The 26,420-nt window shown below is 40.9% G+C and overlaps 2 protein-coding genes across 2 annotated transcripts; one reads left to right on the forward strand and one right to left on the reverse strand.

Annotated features, from left to right (window-relative positions):
* The first annotated feature begins 1,600 nt into the window (after positions 1-1,600).
* DEFB116 (defensin beta 116) lies at positions 1,601-6,637 on the forward strand. Its single transcript, XM_036321805.1, has 2 exons — positions 1,601-1,667; positions 6,414-6,637. Exons 1-2 carry the CDS (start codon positions 1,601-1,603, stop codon positions 6,635-6,637), a joined length of 291 nt encoding a protein of 96 aa, XP_036177698.1.
* A 15,433-nt stretch (positions 6,638-22,070) lies between these two features.
* Positions 22,071-23,892, reverse strand: LOC118662449 (beta-defensin 115-like). Its single transcript, XM_036320956.1, has 2 exons — positions 23,799-23,892; positions 22,071-22,225 (listed from the first exon to the last, which is right to left on the reverse strand). Exons 1-2 carry the CDS (start codon positions 23,890-23,892, stop codon positions 22,071-22,073), a joined length of 249 nt encoding a protein of 82 aa, XP_036176849.1.
* Between the last annotated feature and the right edge of the window lie 2,528 nt (positions 23,893-26,420).

Here is a 26,420-nt window from a genome sequence, read left to right on the forward strand (position 1 = left end):
ATAGGGATCAGATATTTTAAATATGTTCCCCTCTAGTTTCTATATAAACTCTATAATACTCAACAATTTACTATATAACTTAAGAGGAAGCACAATCTTCTCATCTAATCATGCTAGTAATTTTCAAATCAACCTCCTTTCTCCCTTCCCACCGTCTACAAGCTAGGAGCGAGCTCTTACCCAAAACGGGTCATGCTGGTACCTCAGTCTTGGACTTCCCAGTCTCCCACATGACTCCACTTGACCCTCCTGGATACCTAATAACCTTCAGAGTTGGACTGGAAAGTGCCAGAATAAAAGATTTAATGGGGTTAAAGGAACAAATTCACTTACTGGGATGGATCTGAATCACTTCCTTTTCGTTTTCTTGGAAACTCTGTCACATGTAGGCTGAAGGATCCATACCTGTTGGTTTTGTCCATGTGCTTGTATGATTGGAAACTATGGGAGCAATGAATTGGTTGTCTTCTATCAACACTTTACCTATGAGAGAGAAAAACATAAAGCACAATAAGATACCTAATTTTAAACATTAAATATATATATATATATATATCATATCACACATTTTAAATGTTTTTTCTGTCTTAAAAATATCAACTAAATAACATAACATGAAAGAATAATTATGTACATTTAAATATTAGTTAGAATATATTTTTCAGTCCATACGTTTGAGCGACATGATGAGTCTAGTTCCATTTGCCTTGTAATGACAAGATGTGGAAATCCTAGCCTAGATTTTCCAAAGAGCCTTTTCACTCACTTCCTCACTTTCATTCAAAAGACGACACCAGCCACCCATCTTCCATATTAATTCACTAGAGTAAAAAGTCAATGTGGTGTTCTCTACAAAATCATGTTATTCCCATTTCTCATGGGATAAATGCTGAATTCTTGGCCCTATGCCTTATTAGATGTGTGGCATAGGAATGTTACAACATCTCTTCAAACTTTTTCATCCTCATCTGTGAAGTAGGAAATACTACCCAACTTCACAGTGTTCATATCTATCCCATAGCATTTAGCACAGAAACCGACACATGGTAGAGTCATGGTAAATGTGAATTGCTGTTATTTTGCCTCATGTCTTTCCCTCCCTTCCTCCAGTTACACTTCCTCTTTAATTTTTCTTTCCCATCTCTTCTTTCATCATTGTCTTTTTCTTTCTTTGTTAGTCTCTGATGTCTAGTACAGGATTACTGTCAGGAGGATAAAGAACAATGTGTTTTAAAAGATTTCTGATTTCTTAAATTATGTATTATTATTCTCATTGTTTGTTTGTTTGATTGATCGATCAATTGATCTATTCATTCAAATACGTATGTTTCACACAACTGGCTCTAGTCTACTTCTTCCTGGGAAGAAGGCCCACCTTGACATGGTGCTGCTGGTAATTCTCCCAAACTTATTGGAGTTCCAGCTGGGATGTGTGATACATATTATCCTTCTGTTTGGCTGAGCCCAGGGATGTCTCATCCCTTTTAGTTCACTGCACACAACCCTGGCCCATTTCCAAAATGAATTAAAGCAGGACACTGTCCTGCTTCAATGATCTCTATTCAGTCCCCTGCTACACAGCCCTCCATCCTCTCAGGACATGTCAGTCATGAAGCCCTATTTAATGACCATTTCCATCCTTCTGATCCTGGTTCATAAGACTCCAGGTAATTCAGGCCTCTCTCAAAAGTTCCGGGGTCTTACATGTGCTATTGGTATCTTGGTGACCTCTGAGATAACTACGTTTAGTAGGCACTGCCTAAAGCCTTTTCTCGTCTCAGGTAGGTTGTGGATGTTAATTCCAAGCTCCATTTCATGTTAAGATCTCCCTTGTTTCTGCTCTGCCAAGACAAACTTAAGAGGTTGCTGTTCCTGGGACAGAGGAGTGCTGAAGCATGAAGCATTTTCAGGAGTGCTATTATTGGGATGGAAGCTTGACTCACGTATCAGGTGTGAGAGAGCTGTAGGAGAATTCAACAGTAGTTTGGAATTTGGAGGGTGAGTTGCGATGGGGATGGTATATAACCTTAGAGTAATATGGGGGAAATGAGAAGGGATGGGGAAGTGGGGGAGAGAGCAAATCTATTTATAAAATTGGGCTCACTTAATATTTTAATGTAGTCTGGAGAGGAATAGTATTTTTCATTGAATGGAGCTGAGGGAGGAGTTGGGTAGAACCAGGAGTTAGGATAGAGTGAAGTTTGTAGTTGATCTGTGTTTTGGCTTGATGTTGTGATTAGGATTGAGTAGTTTGGCTCGTTTTATGTTTGTATTAAGTTTTATAATTGAGCCTTGGGTGGTTATCAGGAGAGATAGGGCTGGGAGTTGAAGTAAGATATTTGGTTCAAGTATGTGTCTTATTCCAGCAGGATATTACGTGGGTGTTATCTGGGAAGTGGTTGGCTTAGCTTAGGTTTGGGGGTTATTAAGTTTGAGTAAGACAGCCAAATTTATCACAACAGAGCTGTGGCTGTTGAAATGGGGAGAATGAATGCTGGATGAAAAGTATCCAGTAATATTTTCAAATTCTTTAAAAAAGTTACTTTAGTGTGATTTCCAGGGGGCACTGAAGAACAATAGATACAAGTAGAGAGGATAAGTGAAATCCGAAGTCTGGAGGATCCTCAATGTCTCTGTCAAACTTTGGCATCTACAGAGAGACATGGGAGTGGTCTCAACCCAGCCCTATAGAAAACTAAGGTTGTTTCTCCTTTCTGGGGTTGAGTTCAGAGTTACTGTTTAGTGCTATCTCCTTTTTCCCTTTCTCCTCCCTCTCCTTTCCCATCTTCTTCCTACTTCACATTCTCCTACCCCTTATTTCTCACCCTGTTTTATCTTCTTTACTTGAGAGACAATCCTTCTCATGTCCAGGAAAGCTCAGTTCCCATGCTAGAATAGTAATAAAAACCACAGGTGGGTTTGCCAAAAACAACAAGAAAGATGACACTCTATGCTTCAAAAATTGTACATAGTGTTGCTTCCTTAATAACTACTTTATATTTCCACTTGGTGGAATTTATGGGCAGGAACTGTTCTGGGCAACCTTTTCTGGGACAATCAAAGCCATCTTTTCCTTTCAGCACCCAAATATATACAAATGAAATTAAACTGTTTGAAAACCAAGACTCTGCCTTTTAAAGTTATGTATTCCTGGTATTGAACTGAGTGCTTTCCTCATAGTAGGTTTTAGTAAATGTTTATTGAATGAATGAATTTATAAATGACTTATATAATAAAAGGCTAATATGCAAAACAACCAAACGGAGGAACGACTGGTCGCTATGACCACACTGACCACCAGGGGGCAGGTGCTCAATGCAGGAGCTGCCCCCAGGTGGTCAGTGTGCTCCCACAGGGGGAGTGCTGCTCAGCCAGAAGCCAGGCTCATGGCTGGCAAGCACAGCAGCTATGGCAGGAGCCTCTCTCACCTCTGCAGCAGCGCTAAGGATGTCTGACTGCTGGCTTAGGCCCGCTCTCCATCCCCCGAGGGCTCCGGACTGTGAGAGGGTGCAGGCTGGGCTAAGGGACCCCCCTCCCCCAAGTGCACGAATTTCTAGTACCTAATAAGTACATATAGGTAGGAAGAACCTTAGAAGTAGGATGGGAAAGGATCATATGTGGGCTGCACAGATGGCAGAGAAATCATGTATCACATTGATTTTGGTCTCTGGATGGAGCTGATAGAGTCTAGAGCATATGCTTTGGTTGTAAATTTATTACATTTTCATTTGCTCTTAAAACAAGTCCAATGTGGGAAAGTGAGTGTCTGTGGGTGAATGTTAGAAGGTTAGCAGGATTGTGGCTCTCACGTTTAGCAGAAGCCCATGAGTATTTTCTCAGAAACACTTGCACAGCACCCTTGCTCTGGCCTTCCCCAGACCTCTAGAATCAGTCTCTGGAGACTTGACGTGAGGATTAAACATCCGCTAGGTTATTACAAAGCATGACACACCTTGGTAACCTCCTTCTTTACAAACACAACTGAGACTTTTTTTGATCTGGTGCCAACACTCCCATTCCCATTTCTCCCACAGGGAAGCTAGGTCCAGAGGATCAGAGGCAATACTGGGGTTCAAGAGCAGGTCCCCTCTGACTTCATTTTGAAGATAGAGGGATCGTCAAAAGTGACATGAACTTGATGTGGGTGTTAGTTTGTCGTGACACAAGGCAATACAGGGTTTGTTTGTTTAAGCAGAATCCTCCTGGAATTGTCTTGACATGCTTCCTATGTGGAAAGAGTAAGGAAAAGGCAGCCTACCTGATCCTTCTTGTTATCTATGTTCCTATCCACCTTCTGGTGACTACGAAGAGGAAATCCTGGTGCCTTGGCTTCCATCCATTGTGTTGAGGAGAAAAGAAAAGTCCTGTGGGCATGGCTGTCACTTTGGGGGCCCTGCAGATCTCCCTTTCCTACCAATAGACTGGTTCATAAGTGGCAGTTCTCGTTAATTCTTGCCATGATGAAGGTGAGGATTAATGTAGGGGATGCAGTGGTACCCTGATGCTGGAGCATGGATGAAGGAGTAGGCTGGCTTCCTGAAGGGGCAGTTGAGTTCCTCCTCTGGCTCCAGGTGCCAGTTTCTGGGGCAGTTCACATATACACCAGGACCCAAATGCTATAGGATGTCTGCTAATGAAATAGCTCTTTTCTTCTTTCTTCCCCATCTGGTTCTCTGACTTGACTTAAACTTGGAAAATTTTACTTTGTCTTGTCAAAAATCTAACAAAGTGGTGTTTGTTTGTTTTTCCATGAAGGAAATAACATCAAACTTGCTTTGTCCAGTTTTTACTAATGTGGGTGGGGCATTGAGACCTCTGCATGCTGCACTGAGTACAGGGCCTGGCACAGAGTGAGTGCTGATAAATGGGTGTGGAATAAGGGGATGGGTGGACGGTTGAAAAGTTATTGAATGCTAAACTAAGAATTTTGGACTATCTATTGAAAACAGCAGAAGGCAAAGTGTCTACAGACATCACACAATAATATGCCACCCTCTCCTAGAAATTCTATCACATAGAGAGGACATGTGACAGAGAGGAAAGAGCATGGGCTTAATATCATGTAGACCGGAAATAAGATCCTAGCTTGGTCAAGCACGAGCTATGAGAATATGGACAGAATAAGGTCTCTCTTTCAGTCTCCGTGTGTTCATCTAATGAATGGAGATAAGAGCAGGCTTTTGCAAGGGTTCGGTGAGATATTGCTTGTAAAATGCCTGGTATGTAGAAGATGCCAAATGTATGGTAGTGATTGTTAGTATTATACCTTTAAATTTTTTTTAATATGGTTTTATTGGTTTCAGAGAGGAAGGGAGGGATCCTACTGGGGATCGAGTCCACAACCCAGGCATGTGCCCTTGACCGGAATCGAACCCGGGACCCTTCAGTCTGCCAGCTGACATTCTACCCACTGAGCCAAACCAGCTAGGGCAGTATTATTTCCTTTCTAATGCCTCCTTTGTCTTTGAAAGTTCCAATGAGTAATTAACTGATGACTAATATTTATAGCATGCTGACTATAAATGTTTTCAGCTGATGAGCTCATATACACATGGACATATCTGGATGACTTACACATAGCTATTAATACTCACAAATGGGCTTTGGCCATATGTAGAAAAATATGTGTAGAGATTTATACTGTGAGCACTTATGGCACATGTTTGCTCAAGTATTTCAAAGTACAAAGGCAATGCATGGGCTCAAATACATGTGTCCAGCCTCAGAGCAGATCCTGGCTGTCTCTGATGAGAGTCGTGTGTGAAGAGCGTACATCTGTAAGGGCACTTGGGACAAGTCCAATTGGTGCTCACAGTGGCAGCCCTTAAAGTCCTGGAACCCAAGGAAAAGACTCTCATATCAACAACACTGCCTAATATTTATTTTTGTTATTTTTCTGAGCATATTATATATGCTAATTTTATCATCATAAAAATGTTAAGAAGTCCTGGCTGGTTTGGCTCAGTGGATAGAGCGTCGGCCTGCGGACTCAAGGGTCCCAGGTTTGATTCTGATCAAGGGCATGTACATTGGTTGTGGGCACATCCCCAGTAGGGGGTGTGCAGGAGGCAGCTGATCGATGTTTCTTTCTCATCAATGTTTCTAACTCTCTATCCCTCTCCCTTACTCTCTGTAAAAAAAAATCAATAAAATATATATTTTTAAAAATGTTAAGAAGTTGGTTTACTTATTATGCCCACTGTGAAGGTGATGCAATGGTGGGCTCAAGAACTTAAGTAACTTGCTTAAGGATGACGAGCTATAAAGATGACAGAGCGCAGACTTGAACTGAGGTAGTTTTGAATCCAGATCCTGTGCTCTTAATATGCTCAGGGTTTATTCTGTTAAATCATGCTCCTGCACTGCTGTTTTCACTGCTCCGGAGAAACTCAACATGGCTATGTTTTTCCCAGGTGGCCTGTTCAGATCCTTCTTTGGCAAGAGCAAGGAGCCTTGGATTCCATGCCAACTTTACCATGGCATGTGCAGAAACGCCTGCAGAAAACATGAAATTCAGTACTTAACCTGCCCCAATGATCAAAAGTGCTGCCTGAAATTTTCTGAGAAAATAACCAGTTCTAACCATGTGAAGGAGAACTCCGACTTCAACGCCAACCTGTCAGTTACAAACACTTAACACTACTCTGAAATTTGAATATCACCATCCTCACCCCCTCCTGGAGCAATTCCTCTCCCATTCTGGAATATTCTCCCCATAAAAATGCATTCCTTCTCATGTGTGTGTCTTTCATCTGTGAGTAGTCATCATTGGATCATCACTGGACAGGGGAAGGTTAGGCTGAGAGTTGGAGAGCCACGGAGAATAGGAAAGAGCACTGCCCCCCCGCCCCACCAAAAAAAAAAAATCAAACAGGATGCAAGAATAGCTCAATAGATGTTGAGGGTGCCAAGGAAGGGAGGAGATCATGTTTCTGCTCAGCATGTGATTTGTTCTGGAGACCACAGAGAGAAGGTGACAACTGGATGAGTCTGGATGTCCAGTGAACGTGGAGGAAATCACTGAGTAAACAGTGTAGGATAAGGACAGGACAATAAGGTTGCCTTTGACACCCAGAGAACTTTCCTGGCCTGTTTGGTGTGATGTGGTGTCCGCAGGAAGACCCAGGACCCGACAGATGGATGGATAAAACAGAGTGTAGAAATCTGATGGACAGATGAGGGAAACATTTTCTAGGTGGTAGAGCTTTGTTGGAAAGTGGAATAAACAGGCTTGTGGAATAAACAGTTTTGAGACCATTTCTGGATGTGGGACAGCGATGGGGGTGGTCACAGTGTTAGGGATATAGAACAGAAGCTGGACATTTCACTTGATAACCTTTAAGGCCCTTTCATTCCTGAGAATTGAAGAATATTGCTTTTCCACTCCAAACTTAGTCAAAACTAACATTTGACATGCTATGACATTTTCATCGTGTTACGTACACTTCTCTTCCATGGCTAATGTCTTATCTCTCCCCTTCTTTGGATCCAAACTAATAAAGCTAGTGTTTCCAAGTAAGTTCTCCAAGTTTCATGTTCCTAATTTCACCTCCACTCAGAGAAGTCTCGATGTTGTGCTTATCAAGTCGCTGAAATGGCCCTGGCCTTGCACACTAATGCCTTCAATGTTGAAAACCTTGAGTAGTCTTTAGGCTTTCCCATTTACTTTGCCTCTAGCTACTATTTCCCCTACATTGCTCTCAATCCTTCCTTGAAATACTTGTTTGTCTTAGCTTTTGGTCTTTGGTGTTCATTAGTAGTTCCTTTTGGGGGTTCCTCTTCTGCCATCTACCCCGTATTTGTCATCTTTCCTGTTTTCTCTTTCTCTCTTTTTACCACAGACATCCTACCTGCATTTCTCATTATTAGGCAAATGACAATCCCAGACCAAACCGATAATGAAAGGCCATGAACTAGACAACAGATTTATACAGCTGGATTTGAATTTTCATGGCACTTAGAAGTCCGATGGGAAAATTTCAAGATGCTTATGTTTTTGAGATTCACTGACACTCAGATGTGTTTGTCAGGCAGCAGATAGGGACTTGGCCAAGTTTTAAGAGGAATCACAGAAAATTTCTGGCATAAGTAGCTTGATTAGACACACATTTAAATATCTGGAAGCAAGTGTCAGTTCTGGGTTCAGCATTGTAGTTGAAATATATAATATTTCTAGACCTTCTACTCAGCAGTATTTGTAGAGAGATGATAGTTGTGGAATTCTATATTTAAAGCAGATTCCAACTTCTCTAGTTTCTACATGTCTTAGAGAAAGAAACATGAATATGGAGACAGAAGGGGTTGTCCCTTGCTCCCCACCACTACTCAGAAGCTGTCTGATCTTGGGTAAGTTCGGTATTGATATATTCAACCTCAGACTGGGTCCGCACTCATATATTAAATTACATATTTATTATGTCCTCCTAGATTTCTTAGCTAATTCACGCTCAAAATGTCCTACACTGGATTCTAAATCTGTTTGCCTTCCCTTTTCAGTAATTAACATCAACAATTCATTCTGTTGCTCAATTCAGAAACTTGAGAGCGAGTCATTCTTGATCCTCCCCAATTTATCTCAAGTCACCATGTTTAAGCCATTAAAATGTGTTTTAGTTCCAACTTTTAAACTCACCTTAATTTAATGATGAAATCAGCCTTTGCACAATCCTAAGTGGAGGATTCACTGTTCTGAAAGTGAAAACTCTCAACTAATTAAGAAACCCTTAATGTTTTATTCCCTTGAATGTACATTATTACTCCCTTAGGGATCTTCAGTGTCACCCTTCCCCGCCTCCCCCCCCCCCCCCCAAAAAAAAGGGAATGTGATTTCCTCTGTTTTCAAATGTATATTTGTCTATCTTTATTTTGTTATCAGTACTCCCATTAAATAGTGTCTTCGAAGTTTGCTATTTTATAAGATCTCCTTCATTCTCATCAACATCAGTTTCTCTCATATTTCCTTTTCGAGTTTAACTTTTCCCACTGCTTATCAACACAAATCCTATAGGGATTTTTGTTGTTGTTGTTAATCCTCACCTGAGCATATTTTTCCATTGATTTTTAGAGAGAGTGGGAGGGAAGGGAGGAGGCACAGAGAGAGAAAAACAGCAATGTGAGAGAGGCACATCAACTGATTGCCTCTTATAGGGAATTTTTAAGGTAAATTAAGTTGTAAAAGAAAGCATGTAATTTTGATGTGTTCAACAACGGGGGTGAAGTGAATCCTAGCCCCTGGCTGATGGGCAGTCTACCCCTTCCTTCCTGAAAAACAGTTCTAGTGAAGAGCAAGCATTGATTTAAAATGTTTGAGTCTGGCCATTCTTGTGCAGCAATTTGGCATAGTTTCTAAGATCTAACAAGAGTGGAGGTGGAGGACAGGATGTGGACTGAATGCACACATGGCCTAACTTTCAGATCCTCCTCCATTATCTCCCTTCTGTGGTCTGAGGTGCCGTGGCTCCACACCTGAGCTCAGAAATGCTATGTTCTTCAGGTAGGGGCCATGGAAAGTGGGGGTTTTTTGTTTGTTTTGTTTTTTTTGCCTGTCTGTTAACTCTTATTGTCTATACCTGAGAAAAATCAGTGCTCCTGTTTTTTAGGTCAGACCATACTCTGCAGGATCTGCAGTCAAATGGTCAAAAAGGAAGTTCTCTCTCTGTTTAGTTTATCTTAAACTACTCTAGTATCACTCAGAAAAATGTGGAATTGGTGACCAGAGATTACCTCCAAACTAGTGTCAGTTTCCTACTTTATTCTAAAGGAAGGATGATCAAAACATCTAAGAAAAAACCTGGAAATCTCCCATTTGGCCAGAAATTAGTCATGGTATTTTGTGGGGAAAGGCTTACACAAGGAAATCAAAATTCTAAATTCTCTCCTTTACAGATATTTCTATGAGAGGCTGAAAAAACATCATTAATGAATCTCAACAGGAAAAATAAGCCCCTCATAAGCATTTTCAGATACACAGAGACCGAGCAAACCCCCCAAACCAACCGCCCCCCCATATGTCTATCACTTGTATTTGTTCCCAGGCTTAAAAGCCAACCTATTGTCAGAGTTTCTATATGCTATCTATGAACATAGGGGTGCATATATTCTTTCTGATTGGTGTTACGGGATTCTTAGGATATATTCCCAGTAGTGGATCACTGGGTCAAACAGCAGTTCCGTTTTTAAGTTTCTGAGGAAACTCCACACTGTTTTCCCTAGTGGCTGCACAGTCTCCATTCCCACCAGCAGTGCACTTGGATTCCCTTTTCTGCACATCCTCTCCAGTAGGTGTTGTTTGTTGATTTATTGATAGTAGCTATTCTGACAGGTGAGAGGTGATTAATTTGCATCTCTCTGATGATTAGTGACATTGACTATTTTTTCATATATCTCTTAGCCATCTGTATGTCCACTTTCCAGAAGTGTCTATTCAGGTCCTTTGCCCATTTTTAATTGGATAGTCTTGTCTTCCTTTTGTTAAGTTGTATGAGGTCTTTATATATTTTGGAAATAAACCCCTTATCACATGTATCATTGCCAAATATGTTCTCCCATACAGTGGGTTCTCTTTTCATTTTGAGGATGGCTTCTTTTCCTTTGCAGAAGCTTTTTAGTTTGATGTAGTCCCATTTGTTTATTTTCTCCTTTGTTTTTCTTGCCCTGGGCCTAGACAATGTATCGGTGAAAATTCTGCTATGTGAGATGTTTGAGATTTGCTGCCTATGATTTCTTCTAGGATGCTTATGGTTTCATGTCTTACCTTTAAGTCTTTTATCTATTTTGAATTTATTCATGTTCATGGTGTAAGTTGGTGGTCTAGTTTCTTTTTCTTTTCTTTTTTTCTTTTTTGCATGTACCTGTCCAATTCCCCCAACATCATTTATTGAAGAGACTGTCTTTACTCCATTGTATGCTAATGACATGGGTCGATTCCTGGGCCTCTGTTCTGTTGCATTGATCTATATGCCTGTTCTTGTGCCAGTACGAGGCTGTTTTGATTACAATGGCTTTGTAGTATAACTTGATATCCAGCATTGTGATCCCTCTAACCTTGTTCTTCTTTCTCTATGAGGCTATTTGGTTCCATATAAATTTTTGGAGTATTTGTTCTAGATCTGTGAATTTATAGATTTCTTTGGATAGTATGGACATTTTAATGATGTTAATTCTTCCAATCCATGAATACAGTATATGCTTCCGCTTGTTTATATATTCTCTATCTCTTTTTTCAATGTCCTGTAGTTTTCTGAATACAGGTCTTCTACTTCCTTGGTTAGAGTTTATTCCTAAGTATCTTAATTTTTTTGAGGCAGTGGTAAATGGGACTGTTTGTTTAGTTTCTCTTTCTGAGCATTCATTATGGGTATATAAAAATGCCAACAATTCTGGATGTTGATTTTGTACCCCGCTACTTTGCTGAATTCACTTATGAAATCTAGCAGTTTTTTGGTGGAGTCTTTAGGGTTTTCTATGTAAAACTATCATCTGTGAATGACAGTTTTACTTCCTCCTTTCCAATTTGGATGCCTTTTATTTCTTCTTCTTGTCTGATCACTGTGGCTAGTCCAGTACTATGTTGAATAGGAGTGATGAAAGCAGACACCCAGTCTTGTTTCTGTTCATAGGGTAAACACTTTTAGTTTCCCCCCATTGTGTATGATGCTGGCTGTCAGTTTGTTATATAGTCTTTATTATGTTGAGGTATGATCCCTCTATTCCCACTTTGCTGAGAGTTTTTATCATTTCTGTCTCTATTGATATGATCATGTGATTTTTATCTTTCTAATTGTTTATGTGATATATGACATTTATTAATTTGTGAATATTGTACCAGCCTTGCATCCCTGGAATAAATCCCACTTGGTCATGGTGTAGGGTCTTTTTAATATATTGCTGGATCTGATGTGCTAATATTTTGTTGAGGATTTTTGGCATCTATGTTCATCAGGGATATTGGCCTGTACTTTTCTTTCTTTGTAGTGTCTTTTTGTTGTTGTTAATCCTCATCCAAGGATATTTTTCCATTGATTTTTAGAGAGAGTGGAAGGAAGGGAAAGAAACAGAGAGAAACATCGATGTGAGAGAGATGCGGTGGTGAGGACTGTTTGGTTCCTTGGTGGCAAAGGTTTCTAGAGTTCTTTTTCTCTCCTTTTCCTGTGCAGATGGAGTTCACTCATGAGGGGATCCCTCTTGGTGCTGAGCTTTGCTAGACTGGGGTGGGGTGATGTTGATAAAATGCTTCCAACACTTTTCAATGCAGCCAATCTTGGTTTTTGTGCTCCATTGGGTTGCTATAGATTCTTCTTGTACTCTGGACCTCTTCCAGAGCTACTTTCATCAGTGGATAATTTTTTTATGTGTGTGTTGGGGGGGGGGGGAGGGGAGGCAGGATGAGAAGTGGATCTCTTAATTCGCTATTTCCCCATTACTCCCTGATTTTTGTTTTTTACTTCCCAAATATTTTGGCATCTATGTTCATCAGAAATATTTACTTCCCAAATATTTCTATTTTGTCCCCATATTTGTTTTCCTTTTCCCATCCCCCCTCTCTCAATTTCCCCACATCGTTTTTTTCTTTTATTGTATCCTGATGGCTAGTACACTGCTGTATATACAGTAAGTGCTAATGATTAATGTGATGTACTTCTGACAGGAGTATAAAGAACTACTTTTTAAGTTTCTTTATTTCTTTTTTTTTTTAAATATATTTTATTGATTCTTTACAGAGAGAAAGGGAGAGAGATAGTCAGAAACATCGATGAGAGAGAAACATCGATCAGCTGCCTCCTGCACACTTCTCACTGGGGATGTGCCCGCAACCCAGGTACATGCCCCTGACCGGAATCGAACCTGGAACCTTTCAGTCCACAGGCCGACGCTCTATCCACTGAGCCAGACCGGTTTCGGCAAAGTTTCTTTATTTCTTATAATTACTAGTTTTTTTCATTATTGTGCTGATTAACTCTTTCATTTATTCCAATTTTTCTTTCCAATTTACACGATATACAAACTGGCTTTAATTTTACTTTGTCTCTTACTGGGAAGGCCCACCTTGGTGTGGGTGCTGGCAAAGCTCCTACATTCACACAGAGTGCCCAGATGACATATGTAATACATGTTATCTTTCTGCCTGGATGACCTCAAGTATGTCCCATCTTTCTTAGGTCACTGCCCACAACCTAACCTACTTCTGAAACTAATAAAACAGGGCACTGCCCTGCTGCAAATATTTCTATTCTGTCCCCTGTGTGTGCTCTTCACTCTCTCAGAATCTGTCAGCTATGAAGGCTTATTTAATTACCATTGTCATCTTTCTGATTCTGGTTCATAAGACTTCAGGTAACTCAAGGCACTCTCAAAAGTTTTGGGGTACTGCATGTGGTTTTGCAACTTTGGTAACCTAATGTCAGACAGCTTAGGGATGTTAACCTCAGGTTCATATTATGCCAGGATCTTACTGGATTTATACTGCTATGATCCATTTAAAGGTTTGATGTTCCTGGGTGGAGAAGTGGTAGAGAATATTTAGCATAGAACATATTAGGGTAGGAATGTTATTGGGATGAAAGCTTGGATATGGATTATGTTTGTGGAATTAAGTCCTAATTGAGAATTTATAAGATCAATCAAAGGGTTACTTTAGAGATTGGGAAATGAATTTGGTGAGGAGAGGATAAGACCTTTTGGTTGGGGTAATGGTAGAAAAATAAATAGCAATTAGCTGAAGGTGAGAGATTGTATTTATGAAATTAGACTGGGGTTGGAATAGGCAGGATTGGGAATAATATTTGTGTTTGAATGGCTCTTGCAGTGAAGTTGGATGAAGCTTGGAATTGAAGTAGATGGAGTTTCTATTTGGGTTATTGTTGAGTTGAAACTGGATATTGGTGCTGGGTGGCTTAATTATGGTTGTGTTTGTCTTGGGATAGCATAGGATGGAAGTAAGGTTGGGATTTGGAGTCAAGTTTTGTCAGGTGTTTGTTTCAAGGAAGGTGAATGTGAGGTTGATACGGATAGAGTTTGGATTAACTTGGGATAAGGGCTGGTTGGACTTGAATGAGACACCTGAGTTTTTCTGCATCTTTTTAAGTGATCTTGGTAATGAACTTTCTCAGCTTTATCTTTCCTTCATTCCTGAAAGAAACTTTGCTGGGGAAGGTATTCTTGGTTAGTAGTTTTTCCTTTCTGCACTTGAATATATCATCAACACTGCCCTGGCCTGCAATGTTTTTCATATGTCTGTTTTTCAAAAAATTTCTAAGAAAATTGCTGATAGCCCTATGGAGGTTCTTTTATATGTGAAAAAATTATTTTGCTGCTTAAAAATTTTTTTCTCTTTGTCTTTAATTTTAGCAGTTTTATTATAATGCTCTTTTTGGGTTGAACTTTTGGGTGACATTAATTTCATGGACTTGTATGTTTAATTCTCCCTGTATTTGGGAAGTTTACATCCACTGTTTTTCTGTTCCCTATCTCTCTCTTTTTCCTTCTAGAACTCTAATAATGCATAGATTATCTCTTACTGGTAATCCACAATTGATGCAAGCTTTATTTACTCTTTTTCATTCATTTTCTTATTTCTCCTCTGACTGCATGATTTTAAATGACCTATCTTATAGTTCAGTGATTCTTTCCTCTGCTAGGTCGAATCTGCTGTTATAGGTATCTACTGGATTCTTAGGTCAGTCATTGTATTCTTCAACTTTAGGATTTCTGCGTGTGTGGGTGTGTGTGTGTTAATCGTTTATATTTCTTTGTTGAACTTTTCATTTTGTTCATTCATTGTTTTTCTAATTTCATTTCGTTGTCTGTTTTCTTACAGTTCACTAAATTTCTTTGAGAATTATTCTAAATCATTTGTCTGACAGTTCAAAAATCTCCATGTTTTAGGGTCAATCTTTGGAATTTTATTAGTGTCCTATTGTGATGTCATGTTTCCTTGATTATTTATTATCCTTGTGTATTTGCTTTGATGTCTGTGCATTTGAAAAGTCTTTACAGACTAACTTTAAAAGGCAAAGCCCTTCACCAATCAGCCCTTCTGGGTGGGCCATACAGTGGTGTTACCAGGAAGGCTTAATGCTAGAATTTTGGATGCCTAGTGCTGGGGTGTGTCAAAAGTCTGGGATGGCAGAAGTCAGCCTGGTACTGGGTCCCATCAGAATTCTTTGCTCACAGATGCCCCTCTCTAGCCTGGGTTTGCTAGTGGGTTTCTTTTTTTTTGCGGGGGGGGGGGGAGGGGGGAGGCGGGCCTTGGGACTTCAAGAGGCACCCATATCTGCAAGAACTAGTCGGTTCTGGGATGCACTGGAAGAACAGTGTCACAAGGGCCAATTGGTACTATAATGAGAAGGATGGGTTTATAGGAGCCCACCAGAATCCTAGTTCCATGGAAGTGCCCAGTGTTGGGGTGGGCTAGGAGTCTGGGTTTGTCAGAGCCCACTGGGATTGTGGGGCCACAGGAGCTACCTGAAGCAATGGGAGCCAGAAGATGCTATGGTAGCTTGGGGGCCTGTGTTCATTGAGGTCCCCTAGGACCCTGGAGCCAAGGAATCTTTTTGGAGCTGTGGTAGCCACCTGGGATAGCTGAACTACTAGGGCTGCTTGAGCTGACAGGTATCTGGGTTCAGAGAGGCTCATGGAGAGCCTGGAACTGAGGAAGCCAGCTGGAGCCAGTGGAGATACCTGGGTCACTAGTGCTGGTAGATGCCAGGGTGAGTTGGGGCCTGGATTTGCAGGAGTCTTCTGGGAGCCTGGTGCTGCCAGAGCTGCCTTAGGCCTGGGAGTCTCCTGAGACCACTAGAGCCAGCAGGCTTCAGAGTGAGGGGAGGGGGGCGCGAGCAGCTCAATTCCTGTGAGCCTGGTGCTGTGGATGATGCCTGGGGCCATGGAGCCTACAGATGCCGGAGTGAGCTGGGGCCCTGGATTCATGGAAGCCCACTGGGAACCTAGTGTCATGGATGCCACCTGGTGCAGTGGGAGCCATCTGAGGCCACGAAAACTGTCCATTTCTTCCTTCAATTCTGTCAATGTTTGCTTCCTATATTTAGGAGTTCTTGTTCTGAGGCTCCCATGGGACTACAGTCTCACAAGCTGTGGTGCCCACCACTGCTTTCAGCAGCCTCCAATCTGATGTCCAAATTATGCCCCATTTTCTTCAATTCTCTGAGTCAAACAAGGCAGACACTAGTCCCTCCGGTGGCTTAAACACTACCCAGAATATTGTAAGCAAATTCCACTCTTTCTTTCCATCCTGATGGGAGAGCTGAGCATTGGATGGCTTCCTCTTGATCCATGCCACGTTGCACCAAAAAGTAGATGGGGGAAAAGTGAGCAAAAAATGCCACAAATGTTCCTAACATTCTTGGGTGTGAATTTTGTTGTTGTTGTTAGGTGTTTGCTTGATTCATGCAGCTTCTTAACTGGTTCTGGAGTTCCTCTTCACAAAGCTACTTCGGTCCACATGTTGTTTATTTGGTTTCTCCTGTGAGGGAAATGAGGGCCTGAAACTTTCTTGTCTACCATCTTGCTGATGATGTCACTCCAGATGTCTGAGTCATGTAGACCAGGAACTAAATCTTGGTTCCCTCCCTTACCAATTTGGGGACCTCAGCAGAAAAATGGTATCTCTTTGTGATCCGTTTTCTTAATTGAAAAAAAGAAGATATAATGATAGTTTTCATTGAAGTAACATATAAAAATTCTTGACACAAGTGGTGTTAAATGATTGCTAGTAGTTATTATTTTCTTTCTAAAGGCCTTCTTTTTTGAGAAGTCCAACTGTTGCTACTAATTAGTGCTGATAGATATGCTAGCTGTATGTCAGGAATTGTATCACTAAAGTGTTTTCAGGCAAAGGCTTGGATACACATGTATATATCTGAGTGACCGGTTCACTTGCCTGTGCATTGATACAGGTTGTGAATATACAACTATGGGTGAGTATTGCAAACACACACGTGTCCATGTAGGGTTTGTGTGTGTTTGTAGATCTTGGAATAAATTGAGTTGTTGTACACATGTCCATGCTATTGTGCCCATTGGTATACAGTACTATTTCTGTGGGAGGCAAGGCACAGAAGATGTCATGTGTAGTACATGCTTATTATTTCAAAACACGGAGGCACTGATAAACATGTGTATGTCCTAATTTGTAATAAACCTGGCTATCTCAAAAAAGCTGAGCACTGAGAACATATATCTATTCAGGCAAATGGGAACTTGCCCAAGCCTATAGTCATAAACTCTCAGAAAAATGCCTCTATCTAATAACAACAACAATGGGAACAACAACAATTGTAACAACAAAACCTAATGTTTAGTTACCTCTTAATAAGTGTCAGACATTATTCTAAGAACTTACATATATGAACTCATTTAATAATCACAATAACTGAAAGAAGTAGTCTTTTCTTATTATTGCCATTGTACAGATGAGAGCAACAAAGGGACAGAGAGCTGAAGTCACTTGTCCAAACACTAAGATCTAGCAAATAACAGAGCTTGGGTTTGAATCTAGATGATTTTGGTTCCATCTCCTGTGCACAGAGTCTAACCACAGCCATATTTTTTCCAGGAAGCATGAAAAGATTATACCCCAGAATTAAGCCAGTGAAATTTGCAATTACGTGTGAGAATAACAAAGGAATGTGCAGAAAGAAATGCAAACAATCAGAAGTTGAATTACATTACTGTGCTGAAAACAACCAACTGTGCTGTGTGGATTCATCTTCAACCATTATTTCTCCTGTAATTGAGGATTTTAAATACTTAACATATGCCACCTCCAGTCAACCTTCGTACTGAAGATTCTCAACCTTTTCCCCTTCTGGAAATCTTCCTGTCAAATATTTTCACTATAAAATTGCATCCAGCCTCCCGTATCTGTCTTTTATTCTATAAAGATTCATGATTGGAGGAGGGAAGTTGTGTGGGAGCCACTAGATTTGGTAAAAGGCTCTAGTCAAGAAAGCAAATAAAATGCTGAGATAGTCCAGTAGACATAGATAATACAGAGGAAGGGAAATTATATTTTACCTTGCTTATCACAGAGTGTGAAAAAGACATGGGTAGGCACTTCACAAAACTGGATACTTAAATGGCCACTAAACCAAGAAAAACCAATTAAAACCTCAGTGAGATGTTACTCGGCATATGCTGAAATGGCTAAGCACATGCCAATTCCCTGCGGTGGAGAGGGTGTGGAGGAACTGGCACCCTCATCTGCTAGTAGGTATATAAATGAAAAATTGAACATCTGCTTCACCATACTCACTTTAAGCATATACATAATAAAAGCATATATGCATATATCAAATCATCACGTCTATAAAATCATCATTCCTTAAATAATACAAATTTTATTTGTAAAAAGAAAAACAAAGTAAATAAAAAAGGTCTTTCTGGGTGGAAAAAGGAATGAATATGCATGGCTTAGGGCAAGAAATTTTATTTTTACATTTAGATGTTGATTACAGAGAATCATAAATCTGGTTTGCAAAAAGAATCTTCCCCACAAAAGGGAAGCTTATTTAAAAAGGGGGAGAGAGCCCAGCTGTGGTGGCTCAGCGTTTGAACATCAACCTACGAATCAGGAGGTCACGGTCCTATTCTGGGCGGGACACATGCCAGGGTTGCAGCTCAATCACTGGTGGGGGACATGCAGGAGGCAGCCAATTGATGATTCTCATCATTTATGTTTCTATGTCTCTCTCCTTCTCCCTTCCTCTCTGAAATATTTTACCGGGGGGTGGGGAGGCAGAGAAATAGATTAATTCCCAAGAACACAAGTTGCTCGTGAGGTCCATGGCGGGAATTGAAAGGGAGACTACCAAGGTGGGCAGGAGATTATCATAAAGGGAGTTTAGAAATGATTCCTTTAATCATTGTACAGCTTTTGAAGAGTTTAAAAGGAAACATTTAAATGTTACATGGGTTTTAGATATAATCTCCTGGCAACTGTATAGAAAGATTAAAGTGAGTCAGAGTCATAATGGGAGACAAAGAGATCCAGAGGATGCAAGTGTTAGAGTATGTGCACATTAATTTTCTAGGACTGCCATAACAAAAGTACAACAGACTCACTGGTTTAAACAACACATTTATTTTCTCACAATTCTATAGGCTAAAAGTCCAAGATCGGGTATTGACAGAGTTGGTGTCTTTGGAGGCCTCTCTCTTTGATTTGTAGATGGCCATCTTCTCTCTGTCTTCATGCGGTTTCCCTTCTGTATGTATTTGTGTCCTCTTCTTCTAGGGATGCCAGTCTATTGGATCAGGGCCCACCCTAATGATTCATTTTTAGCATAATTACCTCTTTGAATCTAAATGCAGTTACATTCTTAGGTGCCGGTGATTAGACTTCAACATATGAATTTTGAGGGGACAGTTTAGCCAATAATTATTGGTAAGGAAAGATGGCTGAATTAGAATATACAATAGTAGAGGCAGAGATGGAGAACAGGTGCTATGGAGGCAGTCTTGGAAAGTCATTGTGGCTGGCATGATGGGGGTCAGTGAGGAACAAAAAGGTATCTAAGGTGTATTTTAGAATTATGATTTGAGTACTTAGATTGAGGCCACTTTCCTGTTTCTCAGTCTCTCTCATATACCACGTCTTTACTTTCTGAGGTGGCATCTTTTAAAGTCTCAGGTAGAGAGTAGATTTTCACCATAATTTCAAGAATGAAGAAGGTGTTGAGGTTTGAAAGATATATGGAGTTTATAATCTAGTCCAACATTCCCATTTGGAGGATGGGCAAACTGAGGCCGAGAGTAGTAAGATGATTTTAGTCATATCCTATTAGTCCATCTGGATTTCCTCTGCACCCTTTTCTCTTCTTTAGGACTAAAGACCTGGAGTCATGTTTTCCAAACTCTCTAAGACTCCTGGGTCCCTTTGTGGGCATAATTTCTCAAGCCAAAAATACATAAAAACTCTTGGTACAAGAACAGGTAGCTTCTAAGGATTTTCTGCAGCCATTGGTGTGGTCCGGGTTGAAGTTGAACTATTCATTGGAATCACAGTGTCTAGGTAATCTGAGACCTAGACTCTGACCCATTCTCCGGCCATCCCAAGGATATCCTCTTAGGTTTAAGATATAAATATTACTTCACGGTATTGCAGGGGGTAAATGAGAGAGTTGATGTAAACGTACTTTGAGAAATAGGCTGAAAAATAAGGAGCTGCAGTTATTGTGATGATTTTTGCACATTGTCTTTTGACTGTGTTCAATTGTAGACCTGACTGGCATTGGCCTCAGAACTAAGACTGTCGGCTAAGTGGGTACAACTTCCTCTTCAACTGGAATGCAGGATCATTTATATTTGTGCTTGGATATACCAGTTAGTGCTGGGTTTGTTACTTATTTTAACCACAGGGAGGCTCACAAAGCTTTCCCTTTCACCACACCTTCCACATTAAGGAAGTAGGCTCTGGGTAGGAAGAGTAAAGGGAAGCTTTTCTTTTTTTCTTCCTTCCTTTCCTTCTTCCTTTTTAGTATCTGAATTTTTTTAATTAAATTCTTTATTGTTTAAAGTATTACATATGTCTCTCCCCACCCCCTCATTGACCTCTCCCCGGCCGCTCCCACTCAAGGGAAGCTATTCTTACTTCAACAATCATTTCTCACTTTGAGGAACCTTAATGTCTCATTCAGTCATCATGGGTTCAAAGTTTTGCCACAGAACCAGATATCTGTGCCTTTTGGGGCAGGGCATTTAAACTCTCTGAGACTTAGTTTCCTCTCCTGCAAAAGGGACATAATACACTATACAGGCACATCTCATTTTATTGTGCTTTGCTTTAATTGTGCCTCACAGATATTGTTATTTTATTTTTTTATGAACTGAAGGTTTGTGGCAACCATCAGCAAAACAATTATGACTTGCTGAGGTTCAGATGATGGTTGGCATTTTTTAGTAATAAAGTATTCTTTTAATTACAAGTATGTACATGGATTTTTAGACGTAATGCTATTGTATAATTAACAGACTGTAATACAGTATAAATATAACTTTTATATGCACTGGGAAACGAAGAACTTCGTCTCGCTACTGCACTATTCGGCTTGTGTAGGTGGCCGGGAACTGAAACTGCCATACCTCTGAGGTAACAGCGTCATGGAGCAGTTGTTGGACAAAGTGAAGTTTCATGTGTTACGTGTTTAGAACACGGTCTTGCACACAGTGAGTTCCCAGTACATGCTGAGGGGGGTTGTTTTGTTTTGTTACCACTTCCCCCTCCATTTGGTTGGGGCAGAAATGGTTGCCTCCTGGTCAGAGGGCCTGCCAATCTTTGGACAGCAAAGTGTGATTAGGAGATTAAGGTAAGGGATACATTTTAAGAGTGAGAGCATGAGGCAGAGCCTTGGGCTACACCTTGAGCTAAACGGGCAAAAGAAGATCTCTAGATCACACTGGCCTATCTCAACAAGCCAGGATGAGACATCAGATTAAAATGTGTGGCCAAGGTGGAATTTGCACTAAGTGTGGAAAACATCCACATTCAGGGACCTAATAGCACCTAGTCAGAGGCTTAGGAATTCAGGATCCAGATCCTATAAAATTATCTCACCATGAGAACCAATATTATTAGGCATATCCTAGGACAGTGATGGCGAACCTTTTGAGCTCGGCATGTCAGCATTTTGAAAAACCCTAACTTAACTCTGGTGCCGTGTCACATATAGAAATTTTTTGATATTTGCAACCATAGTAAAACAAAGACTTATATTTTTGGTATGTATTTTATATATTTAAATGCCATTTAACAAATAAAAATCAACCAAAAAAATGAGTTCGCGTGTCACCTCTGACACGCGTGTCATAGGTTCCCCATCACTGTCCTAGGACAACCTAGAGATGTTAGGCTACAGAGGACCAGAGAGACAAGATATAATAGCTGAAATGAGCATATTTTCTTTAATGGACCATGTGAGTACCCAGCATTATCTAAAATCTAAGAACCAGGCAAGTGCCTACATAGTCATTTCACTGACTCATTATAAGGTCTGTTAAAATTCTTTTGTCACAAATCTTAAATAGAGAGTTAGTTGCACTCGCCATAGTCTTACATGTCATTTCTTGTTTCTTGGGAAGTCTGATGATTTCTGCTTTTTTACAGGGAGGCAGCAAAATCTGTTCCCCACACATTTTTCTTTTGTCTTCTCATTTTCTTTGCAAGCTATCCTGCATTGGCCAACTGAATAATGGCACTCTTGGAACCATCCATCTATCAAAATAAACAGAAATTAACAAACAAATACATGAAAAAGAGTAAAGACTATTCTACTAAAGATGTTGGTAATTGTAATAATGGTGCATGTAGGATGCCTACTGCTGGTCTTAACATTTACTAGATAAGATTGGTTATCTCTCTTCCTCCAGTTGGACTTTATTTCTATACTTATGTTTCCATGTCCATAATTTTTTCACAGTTTCATCAACTCTGGTTGCTCCTAATCCCCAAATCCAGGGAGTGGGCCTGCACCTTCAATTATCTGTTTCCCCCCTCCCTTCATTATTCACTCAACAGTGAAGTGACTTATTGGGCACTTACCATGTGCCAGGCACTGTTCAAGTGCCCCAGATGATGCCTAGAGAGGGATTTTGAACACTAAATTATCAATTCATATTGCTGGCCTGCAGGCTAATGTTCTGGATGGTGTAACACTGCCCTTATGTGATTTATTGTTTCTGACTCAGCCCTACCTGGGTCATAAAACATAAAAGGCTGACCCACATCCCCAGCACACTGAGTTCAGTTGAGATACCATAGTATTTTGGCTTAAATGACAGATTCCCTCTACTTCTTCTTCTCCAGACACCCCTCCAGGTAGAGAATTTCCAATTCTTGCTTTCTCACCAGGATGTTCAGACTAGAAAAATCAGAGTCAAGATGACCCTGATTCCATGAATCAATGTGCAGATTCATTCTCCAAAGTGTCGTTTGCATTTGCAACTCCTTCGTTTACTCAAGTTGCCCTCACCAGAGTTTAAGGGAGTCTGAAATCAAATCAGGATAAGTTCAGAATTACCTTCCTTTGCTTTTAGAACAACTGAGTGATTGGCAAAGACTTTCAGTTTGAAAAGCTGATCCAAGAGAAGAAGCAACTTCCAACAGCAATGACCCAAAGGAAAACCATGGAATTAAAAATCACAAACTTTAGAATCACCGGGAAGCCTAAGTGGAAACATTTCTATTAGAAAGTTATTCACTACTTGGCCATGAAACCTGTTGTATTGTTAGCGAGTTCAGGCCATGTTTAATTTGGAATCCAGAATCTTCTGCCCTAACTCCAGCACCACCTTAAACTGTAGATATCCAACACCAACCTACATCTTTTTCACTATATGTTCTCAGACAAGAGCAAGATGCCTCCTCTGATTGCTTCAACGGAGCATTCAAAGCCAAACAGCCATGGAGAGGTGAAGTAATGGGACTGGTTACTGCAAGAGGTGATATCAACTGGAAGTGAAATTGAAGTGAAAGGTGCCTGGGATGAGATTCTATGAACATCTGGGCCAAGGATATTAAGAACATGGGGTTGCTTCTGCAGAGAGAAGGGACTTCATACAAGACACCCTGGCTTCTGCTGATATCCACCAGGTTCCCTAATAGGAAGCATCATCATGGTCAGTGACAGACTGCCCTTACTGACGGAGCATATTCGTTGTAAGGCTTTTCACCAAATCTCAGTCATCCCTGCGGCTATCCTAACTCCTACACACGTTCAGTTTTCCAATGATTCTATGAGTAGGACCCCATTCTTACTACCTTTCCCCCCTCGCCATAGTTTAGTTACCTGGGGAAGCCTGAGCCAGAACCACAAGGACAGCTAACGCCAGGAACAAGAGTTTAATGTATCTTGAGAGGGGTGAGGAATGATCCTGCAGCATACTGAACGTCCTAGGGAAGGTAGATCTTCACTCTGTATTTTATTGGCTTGGGTAGGGCTGAGTCATGGACAATAAATCAGAGCACAATGTTTCACCACCCAGAACATCAGCCTGCAGGTCAGCAGTATAAACGGATCATCTAGTGTTTGGAGTCCTTCTCTAGACATCATCTGAGACAGTGAAAGGCATTAGCTGAGTATGTTCAAGTCCTACACAAGTTGTGGCATTGTGGAGAGAATGGACCCACATTCCAAGGAGCCTTTATTGCTCCTCTTTTTGGGTCATTAACCTCCTTCCTTATGTTCTCACACCCCCCACTCCTTCCTTCCTTTTGTCAAAATGCTTATTGATGAATTGGAACTAAGTATTTACTTAGTTCATCTTCCCTATCGGCCTAACACCATTGAGGGCAACTTTTAATAGACAGTGAGACCCCCTGACAGTAGGGACCCCTGAACGCTGGGATTTCTGTACATCCAGAGTGTGTATTTAACAACTGTTGAAACCAGTGAATGGAAGAATGCATGTATAGCATTCACTCATATCTTGGTAGATCTTAGAATTGGCATGTCTCAGTTGACAAGATGCAGGCCCAGAGAGTAGAAAAATCTTGACTAGCGTCACATTGTGAGTAAGAAAGAAACAAACTGAGAGCCCTCATAATCCAAGTCCTAGTTCAGCTATTTCCAACTCTGCATTTTCCTCCTTATTTCCTACTCCAGCTCTTTAATGTTAGCCGCTCCTGGGCCTTCCTTGGACTCCAGCCTCAAAGAATCGAGCAAAAACATTTCAGGTGGGCTCTCCAACAAAGAGGGTGGAAGGGAGCACTGCCTGGGCTCCAGCAGGAAGTTTGTGCGTCCTCTAAATTTTCTCTTTTTTTTCTTTTGGAAATTAAGTTACATTCTTTTTTTTATTTTGTTTTATTGCTTAAAGTATTACAAAGAGTATTACATATGTCTCCTTTTTTTTCTCCCCTTGACCTTCCCCTGGCCTCCCCTACCCCCAGTGTCTTGTGTCCATCGGTTATGCTTATATGCAAGCATACAAGTCCTTTGGTTGACCTCTTACCCACCCCCCCACCCAACCCTCCCCGGCCTTCCCGCTGTAGTTTGACAGTCTGTTCGATGTTGCTCTGCCTCTGTATCTATTTTTGTGCATCAGTTTATAATGGTCTTTATTATCCATAAATGAGACCATGTGGTATTTTTCTTTCATTGACTGGCTTATTTCACTTAGCATAATGCTCTCCAGTTCCATCCATGCCGTTGCAAATGGTAAGAGTTCCTTCTTTTTTACAGCAGTGTAGTATTCCATTGTGTAGATGTACCACAGTTTTCTAATCCATTCATCTGCTGATGGGCACGTAGGCTGTTTCCAGACCTTAGCTATGGTGAATTGTACTGCTATGAACATAGGGGTGCATATATCCTTCTGATTGGTGTTTCTGTTTTCTTGGGATATATTTTCTGGGCCTGTGGTCTGTCTTAATTATTTTACTCCTTTTGATGGGTCCAGTACTCTTCTATTCTACTTTCTTCTTCCTACATTCAGCAAGTATTAGGGACAGCATGATGAGATTCAGAAAATCTGTTTTGCCCTTGAGATCCTGGTAGTACCTTCTTCAGAAAAACAGTGAGCATGAATCCAGGCACTGAACTCTCACATACATGACCCCTAGGATCCTCACAGGCTCCCTGTAGGCAGATGTGATTTGCTCAAGGTGACCCAGTGCTGACGAATGAGGTCTGGGTTCTGACCCAGTTTGCCTGTCCTCAGAGCACATGTTCTTTCTATCATCTCAGAGGACTATGCCTGAGTAATGATGGAAAGGGAGGCCTGTTTAACCTGAAAAGTAGTAATGGGCTGAAGAGAGTTATAGTTGCTGTCTTCTGAAAGACATACTCTATGCAGGCCTAGAGGGTAGAATTAAAAGTCGTCGGTGGAGCCGGGCCAGTGTGGCTCAGTGGTTGAGAGTTGACCTATGAATAGGAGGTTGCCGGTTCAATTCCCGGTCAGGGCACATGCCAGGGTTGTGGGCTTGATCCCCAGTAGGGGGCGTGCAGGAGGCAGCCGATCAATGATTCTCTCTTATCATTAATGTTTCTATCTCTCTCTCCCTCTCCCTTCCTCTCTGAAATATATATATATAATTTTTTGTAGGTCTTAGGTGGAAATTGCAGGAGGGCAGTTTTAAACTAATTGGAAAGAACTCTGATGACTGGAACCATCTGGAAATGGTTGGACTGTCTGGGAGAAGTGGTGGTTCCTGTGTCCAAAGGCTACAAACTGAGTCTGCATGACCACTTCTCTCAGGTTCTTCAGGACTGCTGAACTGGCTGAATATAGATCTATATGTCAGGCACAGTTGTAGGCATTGGGTCTAAGAGGAGGAGAAGCCATTCTGGTTAATGAGAGAGACAACAAACATATAATGCCACATGGTTACAAGTGCCATAAAGGAAAATAAAAGTAGGGTAAGGAATAGAGAATAATATGGTGTGTGTGTGTGTGTGTGTGTGTGTGTGTGT

This window comes from Myotis myotis, unplaced genomic scaffold, assembly GCF_014108235.1.
Source record: "Myotis myotis isolate mMyoMyo1 unplaced genomic scaffold, mMyoMyo1.p scaffold_m19_p_9, whole genome shotgun sequence".
Taxonomy (NCBI): Eukaryota; Metazoa; Chordata; class Mammalia; order Chiroptera; family Vespertilionidae; genus Myotis; species Myotis myotis.